The sequence below is a fragment of the Pristis pectinata genome, chromosome 31 (assembly GCF_009764475.1).
Source record: "Pristis pectinata isolate sPriPec2 chromosome 31, sPriPec2.1.pri, whole genome shotgun sequence".
Taxonomy (NCBI): Eukaryota; Metazoa; Chordata; class Chondrichthyes; order Rhinopristiformes; family Pristidae; genus Pristis; species Pristis pectinata.
This window is the reverse complement of record NC_067435.1, coordinates 16,737,933-16,747,005: the sequence shown is the minus strand read 5'-3', so window position 1 is coordinate 16,747,005 and position 9,073 is coordinate 16,737,933. Positions and strand designations below refer to the sequence as shown.

Genomic DNA, 9,073 nt, shown 5'->3' with positions numbered 1-9,073 from the left:
AATTCAGCCATTCCAGTTTTCCCTTTGTCCCCTCTTGTCATTTCAGATTCCATGTCCTCCACACAGCTTGTTATTCACAGGTCTTTGTCCCCTCAGCTGTCACTCTGATCTCCACAGATCTCCAAAAGACACATGAAATGTGGGAGGAACTATGGAGCATCTATGGAGGGAAATAAGCAGTCAACATTTCAGGTTGAAACCCTCCATCAAGACTGGAAAGGAAGAGGGTAGAAGCCAGAATAAGGTTGGAAAGGAAAAGGACAGGCTGGCAGGTGAGAGGAGGAAGGTGTGTGGGTGGGTGAGGGGATGAATGGGAGTGATGCAAGCTGAGCAGTGATAGGTGGAAGAGGCAAAGGGCTGAAGGAGGAATCTGATGAGAGGACAGTAGACCATGGAATAAGGGGAAGGTGGTGAGGAATAAGTGGACAGGTTGTCAGGGGGAAGAGTGTGTCCTTTTGTTGTCTCTTCATTTTTTTTTTACAAGTTCTGTGGAAAGGTCATCAACACTCACTACAGATGCTGCTTGAACTGCTATTTTCAGCATTGTTTTATTTCTGAAACTACAGAATTTTCCTTTTGCACATTAAAATGTTACTTCTCAGCCCATTCTTTAATGGTGATAACTTCCTAATGTTTCAGCACATCTATTCTTGACATAGAACACTTACCACTAACATTGAGGAGAGTTGGGCCAGGGCCAGATACCAATATTAACCAAAAACCAATATGCATCTGGCATATTGCAGGTACAAGTCAGGAATATCATTTTCCAAGCAGTTCCCAACAATCTTAGTACCATCTACTGGAGAAAGTCCAGAAAGCAGTATGCATATTCTCTACTTGCTTAGATGAAGACAGCTCCATCACTGAAGCAGCTCCTGATCCAGGTGAAAACACCCATTTCATTTACACAATACACTGTTAAGTATCTAATCCCTCTACCATTGGCAACAGTAGCATCTGCACTTACACCTTCAGGCTCAATTTTAACAGGACAGAAGTCACATGGGGGTGGGGGTCACTATTTCCTTACCACATAACATTCTAACTTGAAAATAATTCCTGTTCTTCACTAGACTTCACTAAACCTTCAACTTTCTCACCCCCATCATCAACTTCACTGCAGCAAACCCACCATAAGCACTGCACCAGTTGTACGTGCTTCACCACTGTAAGTGGCAGTTAGAAATTGGGGTTTCTAGTTACATATTGTAAAACATCTACAATTATATTTCAGGTATTCCCTTATTCCCTATATTTCCCAATCCCATCAAGGGGTCACATGAACTTTAAAGTCCATGAATTCTTCAACTATTCAACAAATAACAGATTTAACTTTTATCACTCAATACAAATTTACATGAACAATACTTCCTGAAAATGCATAGTGACCACTATTAGAATGTTACTTATGATTTAATGCCTATTCAGTTGACCTGAGTGGTTTTCCACACTTCAAGAAGTCAGGAATTACCCAAAAGCAAGGTGTGTAAAAGCTTTGAACAAGCCCAATTTGATTACTACACAAGTTGCTGAATTCCTAGTCCTACAATTGAGACAAGACTGCAGACACTGGAATCTGGAGCAACAAAAAAAGTGCTGGAGGAACACAGGTCAAGCAGTATCTGCAGAAACAAAGATTATCAATGTTTCAGGTCAAGACCCTGCATCAGGACTCATGCAATGCCTCAACACCGAGAAACTATCCCTTTGCCTCTACAGATGCTGCTTGACCTGCTGAGTCCCTCCAGCAGTTTCCTGCTCTGGTCTTTAGATGGTTTTGAAAGTTAATTGTCAAATCTTTCATCTTTGAAAAGACATTAACAAAATGTAAAAGATTATACAAATATACTGAACAGATTATAGAAAAAATGAAGTTCCCATTTGGATAACAAATTAAAGACAGATTCTACTAATGTTGTTTGTTAAGGAAATAACCCAAATCAGTTTTCCCACTAGGGTTAACTGAAATAATCCGATTTGATCAAACAGAAGGCTCCTTTAAGGAACTCCCAAAAATACAAGCACAGCATCATAGTACACCTTAAATAGAATATTCCAAAAACATGAACACAACTGCATTTACAAGTGCTTTTATTCAGGCAAAGCAAGACAATACAATTCTACATCACTAACATTTGTAAAAAATGGTTGCTGTTTTCAAAACCAATGTTTTATAAAGCTTATATTTTTGAATTTTAGCATTTAATTATCCTATCCAAGAGTCAATGCAGGCAGGTTTGGATCACGATTTACAAAGTACAATATTAAAAGTTACAAAATAGTTTCCTCATTGAGATTCTGAAAACAATTATGCTGGACAACTGACATTCATTCAGCTAACTTAAACTCCTGGTTTGGATTATGTGGGGTTGCCTTTTGAATACCAGTGACTCCACTTGCTTTGAAAGTTCCAGAAGTCATTGCTGAGAGCACAAGGCAACTAGCAATAGCTCAGTCAGTTGGTAACTGAAGCTCTGGAAATGACCAGCTCCTGGGACCATCAGAAGAGGTATCGAACATATTTAACAAATCAGACTTTTCCAACCCACCCCCCCCACCAACCTTTCCTGGACCTACACAGCAAAAAAAACTATAAACAAGTTCTGTAGATACTTATTTCCAGCTAATTTACAACAGATGCCAACTGCATTTTTACCAATAACTATCATCATTGGGCAAAAGAAACCAGCTCATTGTAGATCACCTATGGCAGTTACAACCACTGCAATTGCTGTGGAACCAGAATGGAAACTTGTACACCTTGGCCCCTACCTTTGTCACTCCCTCACTTGTAGATTTAAGGCCTTCTGGGACACTGAAGTCTGACAAATGCTCCTCTCAATTAACTCCAAAAGCTAACAAACCCCGGGTAAAAAAACCATGTCCATTTCAACACATATTCACCAGTTGGTTTCACATGCAGTCCATAGAGTTCTCTGGAACTATACTCAGTGCACTTCCTGCTCCAAGTCCCTTCAGGGGTGTACAGGTGGGAGGAAGCATTGCATTTGAACTTGGGTCAACATTCTCAATATCTTCCATTTTTTCACTGACACCTTCCCAATTGATGTGGAATCTGGTAACTCTTGGGTTTGAAGCCAGAATATTTCGCTGGAGCTAGACAGCAAAGGGGGAAAAATGTAAAATTCCATGTTTGTTGTTACAACAATACAAGACATAACTAGACTATTCACACACATTTCAGTCAAATTAAAGAAATGGATCAAAGTTAGGGGCCTGGACTCAAATCCACCTGCAATGAATGATTACTAAGGTGCTCACAGCCATCAACTGCAAAGACATGAAAGTTAGCCTGTGTAGACAAATAATGTAGCATTTGATGCACCTTGGGGAAGATAGAAACTAAATTTCTAGCAGGGTTGTTGCAGGAGAGGGGTTAAGTACACCCAGTCTGCCTTTGGATATTGAAAAGATCCACGACACTGACATTAATGTCAGAGCTAGTACAGCTGCTATTTTGCAGCACCAGAAACTTGGATTTGATCCCAGGCTCTGGTGCTATCCATATGGAGTTTGCACATTGTGACACATGGATTCCCTCCAGGTCTGGTTTCCTCCCACATCCCAAAGAGGTTCACTAATTGACCACTAACTGTACACAAGTGATGGAACCTGGGGGGGAGAGGGGAGAAAGGAGTTGACAGGAATGTGGAGAGAATAAAACCGAGAGTCAATGAGGGATTAGCATAAATGGGTGGTTGATGGTCATCCTGCTTCTGTGCTGCATCTGACTACTTCACTTCAAAAGTATTCATTGGCAATGATGATCTTGGATGTTCTGGAGCTAGAAGTACACTAAAAATGCAAGGCTTAATTTTGAAAGCTGTCCTGACCAAAATTCTTCAGGACTATGCCAAAAATTGAGGTCATTGCTGAAAAGGGCACATTTCTTTGGCAAGATTAAATTGTAAAGCAAAGGGATATGCGTCACAATCACCCCACTGCAGTTGCCTAACAAAGGAGGCAGAAATGCACCTGCACTTAGAGGGTACAATACGTTAAAGCAGAACACAAAAGCTATTGTTCCATTTTACTGAACCAAACACCAACAAAGAAGAAATTGTGCCAATGCAGAAAATGCTGATATTGGTCCATGGCATGTTGTGGGGGCAAGTTTCAATTAACATTCAGCATCATGACATTCATAATGCATCAGCCTCAACCACCTTTGCTTTGAGCAGTGAAGAGTGCAGAGAAATTCCACAGCACTGACTGAAAGTGTCCATTTACAGTTAAAGCACCATATAAATGGGGGAAATTAAGTAGCAAATACCTTTACAGTCAAGCATAGATAGTTATAGAGTCTTGGAGGTGGGAAAGATTTCACAAGCAGAAAAATTTCTCACAAGCAGCCATTTGTCCAACTCATGCTAACAAAAATCTTGGTTCTTATTCTGTAGCCCTGAAGGCCATAAACCAATAGGATTAGCAAGGTATCCAAGCCAATAAATATCAGCATCATTCAATGATTTAAAGCAGTGACTTCCAATTTTGTTTTTAAACAATAAAACAATGAATTTATGTAGTTCTTACTTTGGCATAGTCTGGTTTCATTGGTGGGTTCTCCTTTAATTCAGGATCAGTGTATTCATTATTTACGTAATACCCAACACGAATAAACTCTTGATCTCGATATGTGCACGTGATGAGAACCACAGTCACACCAACTGCATCAGCATCTGGGATGAGACTTGCATTTGGGGCATCAGCCTGAAAAAGCAGAGGGGAACAATGAGATTTGTACAACTCAGAAGGTTCCATAATGTGATACAACTCAAGCTCCATGCTCATGTCAAGTTATTTGATGACTTGTTACAAGCTGAGCTTACAATGCTACTAGAATATTCCAGATCACAGCATTCCTCCAACCCCAAGTCAAATATTACCATACCTTTAGAACCTCTTGCCTTTGTGGCACAAGACAGGAACCTGTTGACTCCTTGCATCCAAACAATTCTTAATTTTCAGTTTGGATAAAGCCACAACATTCTGGCATAAACTGACTAAATATTTAAGGCTATGAAGATTCAATGACCTTCCAGGACATGGAGGCATTCTTCAGCTTAAGTTATTATCCTTAAGTCAGACAGAACCCCTGCTTTCTGGCATAAAAACAGAAGGCATTCTCTGCCAAAATGTGGGATAGCAGATATAGCTGCATTCTAAATTGCTCAACTTAGACTTTCAAGAAAGAGGTACCACTTGAAGAAAATTCAGTATTTAACAACTACTGTACAAGCAGTAACTAGACATTCTCTGCTATAACTAGTCACCTACAAGGAGGGATCTGATCCAGAATGTCATTAGCCTTCAAAGCATGGTTGCCCCAAAGCCCAGTCAGCTGATGCCACTGCCCTTCATTTCAACCACCATTTTGCAATCTAGACAGTACAAGTTAACAGCACCAGGTTAAGCCAGCATCTCCCCTGCTCATTTGCTGCTTCTATAAATGATCTTGTTAGAGTAGAAATGGGGTCACCAAGGGCCAGAGATACAAGAAAGCCACAGTACTTCCAGTGACTGGAATAAGTAATTACACTGGGAACTGTACACAGGCATTTCTATTAGATGTGGAACACCATTTTAAAAGTTGATATTAATACAAGGTGAAAGTGCAGTCAAGATAAGCAACTGACACCATCAGTATTGGAACTAAAGTTGATACCAACTAGTCATTACAGTAAACTTTCACTTCTGCAGACTATACAAAAATTCATGAACATGGTACTAAATAGATATTTCAGAGGTGAGCGATTCCAATTAAGAATTCCAAAGCCTACAATGCTGGAGGAAGAAACACTAAAGGTACAGAGCAAGCTGTCTCTGCATCTAATTTGTGCAATAAGAATTCTACCAAGTCAGTGATATGCATTTCAACCTGCTTATAATGAATAGGTCATATTGGACAGCAAGATTCAATCTGCAATGTAAACATTGCTGTACAAGCTTCACCTAAACATGCAGAGGCACAAGACCAGTAATTGCTTTTCAGAAATTGTGTACCCAAGGTGAAATGTTAACAGGGAAATCTGCATTTGAAAAACAAGCAATCCTGGGTTATGCAAGGGCTCCCTACCCAGGAGGTGTCTGCAAGATGATTTCTGTAGGCCAGAAACATTGTTTAATGTAATGAAAAGCAATATGTGGGTTACTATAGAAAATAATCAATCACCTCAATGATATACATAACTAATGAAATATACCATGTCTAGTTATTATTGAATAACAGAACATTACCAGCTTGAAAAGGTTTTAAAAAATTTAAGTGGACTTGCACAAAGTCAAACCATTTGTAACCCAGGGAGCACCCCCCAATACTCCAGATGTGTCTGAGGTACTGAAAAACAAGTCATTACAAAAAAGCATGTGCATATGTCAAAATGTTTCCATTTGTGGGAGAATCTCAAACAAGGAGAAAATTACAAGATCAGAGATGGTCATTTAAAAGTGAGCTGCCCAGGAACTTGCAGAGAATTTGGAAGCTCTACCCTAGCATGCTGTGAAGGCTGCATCATTTGGGATACTTAGAGGAAGTAGGTTGTCTAGCATCAAAGCAGTGTACAAAAAGGAAAAGGAATAAGGGTACTAGCTACCATCCAAGAAAGGTATCAAGGTTCAAACTTTACAACTTATTTGATTTTTAATTAGCCACAAAATAATTTTATATTCACAATAGTTAAATACCAAATTTTGGCAGAAACCCACAAATTGGAAATTGATAATATTAGAAGTTGTACACAAATACTGAATTCAAAAGCAATTTTAATTACTATCAGTTCAAGGCATAGCCAAACATTTAACTGCAAAGTCTTCAGTGCTGTTCAGCAACTCTTAATATAAATGACTGCTGGGTATTGCAGAAGGCAGAAACATGGCAACAAAGCTCATGTTTGATAACTAGGATACAAAACAGGATTGAATCAATGTTTGCTAATAACAGTGGAAACATTCAGTTCAATTCTTTAACAAAACTAAATGGTGAAAATACTCTGCTCAGGCAGCATTTGTGGGGAGAAACAGTTAATATTCTGAGGGGATAACACTTCATTTGCACCCCAGATGTTGTCTGGCCTACAGTATTTCCAGTCCTTTTTGTCGTCATCCACGTCACCTTCATTATAGCACTGCAATACTATTCCTATTCTAATAATCCTAGTACACAGATAACAGTTAGGAAAGTTCATCACCAATTTAAATAACGTAACTCCATTAAAACCACACCATTGACTGAAAAAACTTTTTGCAATGCATTTCAATCCCACTAGGCATAACAGAGCACAATAACCAAAAATTAAAAGCACAAGTCAGTAAACTCTGTAAAAGGTTATAACCCTGTCTGTACCGCTAGTGTTGATAAAGGAATATTTTTATGCGCGAATTCAATACTAATAGTTATGACTTGGTAGATTGATTAATGTTCAACGCTGATGCATCGCCGAACCGCTCGGTGTTTTGCGCGCTGCGGCCTGACCACACAGTACCTGAAACACAAACATGTGACGTCCCGCCGGGACAGGTCCCACCAGCACCGAGTCCAGCACCTGGTCGTGCTCCTCGCTCTCCGCAGAGCCCACGTAGATGATTTTCCACTCTAGATCTAAAAACGGGAAAGTAATAACAACATAAGACCCCCGATGCCATCTGCAAGCGGCTGCAGCCCCAGGGCCGCCCGCGCTACAGCGGTTGATTGACAGCTCGAGGTTCCCATTGACAAAACCGAACGCGCCAATCAGAAGGCGCGGAGCGGCGGCGCCCGCCCTCACCGTCCGGCAGGTCCTCGATGCACTCGAAGGTGATCTCGAACTGGAAGGGGTTGTTGAAGGGAGACGGGTTGTCCAGCACCACCACATTCAGCACCTGCACCTTGGCCATAGCGAACGGGGGTGAAGAGGTGGGAAAACTGGGTGCCTTGGTGACCCGGGGCCCCCGCGATCCGCCGCCTGCCGCCCTCCGCCGGGCGCCGACCTCCGCCTCCCCTTCGCCCGCCGCCTCGCTCACATTGCGCGCCTCCCGCCAACCCCGCGCATTTATACCCCGGCGGCTCTCGCGAGAGCTCGACGGCACCCGCCGCCTTTCGATCAACTTTATTAGTCGACGGTTGGCGGCGGCCGGAGGCTGGCCAATCAGCGGCGGCAGCGGCGGCGGGAAAAACCCATTCGGACGCTGGAGCGAGTGTGTACCGGGGGGCGGGGGTTGGGCGGGGCCGGGCCGGGCTAGGGCAGGGGGTTTGGTGTGGGGGCTGGGTTTAGGGGAGGTTTGGGGGGTGGGGGGCTGATTTGGGGGAGGTTTGGGGGGTGGGGGACTGAGTTGGGGAGGTTTGGGGGGGTGGGAGCTGGTTTGGGGGGTGGGGGACTGAGTTGGGGAGGTTTGGGGGGTGGGAGCTGATTTGGGGGAGGTTTGGGGGGTGGGGGACTGAGTTGGGGAGGTTTGGGGGGTGGGAGCTGATTTGGGGGAGGTTTGGGGGGTGGGGGACTGAGTTGGGGAGGTTTGGGGGGGTGGGAGCTGGTTTGGGGGGTGGGGGACTGAGTTGGGGAGGTTTGGGGGGTGGGAGCTGATTTGGGGGGAGGTTTGGGGGGTGGGGGACTGAGTTGGGGAGGTTTGGGGGGTGGGAGCTGATTTGGGGGGAGGTTTGGGGGGTGGGGGACTGAGTTGGGGAGGTTTGGGGGGTGGGCGCTGATTTGGGGGAGGTTTGGGGGGTGGGAGCTGATTTGGGGGGAGGTTTGGGGTGTGGGGGCTGAGTTGGGGAGGTTTGGGGGGTGGGGGAGCTGATTTGGGGGGAGGTTTGGGGGGTGGGAGCTGATTTGGGGGGAGGTTTGGGGGGTGGGGGCTGAGTTGGGGGGGAGGTTTGGGGGGCTGAGTTGGGAAAGTTTGGGGGCTGGGGAGGAGGTTTGGGTGGGGGGCTGAGTTGGGGGAGGTTGGGGTGGTGGGGAGCTGAGTTGGGGGGGTGGGGGGCTGAGTTGGGGGTGGGGGGAGGTTTGGGGGGTGGGGGGCTGAGTTGGGTGGGAGGTTTGGGGGGTGGGGGGCTGATTTGGGGGGGTGGGGGGCTGTT

General features: G+C 44.0%; 1 protein-coding gene across 1 annotated transcript; it reads right to left on the bottom strand.

Annotated features, from left to right (window-relative positions):
• Positions 1-2,077: 2,077 nt before the first annotated feature.
• On the bottom strand, positions 2,078-8,031 carry LOC127584966 (histone chaperone asf1b). Its single transcript, XM_052042043.1, has 4 exons — positions 7,788-8,031; positions 7,506-7,621; positions 4,558-4,734; positions 2,078-3,120 (listed from the first exon to the last, which is right to left on the bottom strand). The coding sequence occupies exons 1-4, from the start codon at positions 7,894-7,896 to the stop codon at positions 2,917-2,919; spliced, it is 606 nt and encodes a 201-aa protein (XP_051898003.1). The 5' UTR covers positions 7,897-8,031; the 3' UTR covers positions 2,078-2,916.
• Between the last annotated feature and the right edge of the window lie 1,042 nt (positions 8,032-9,073).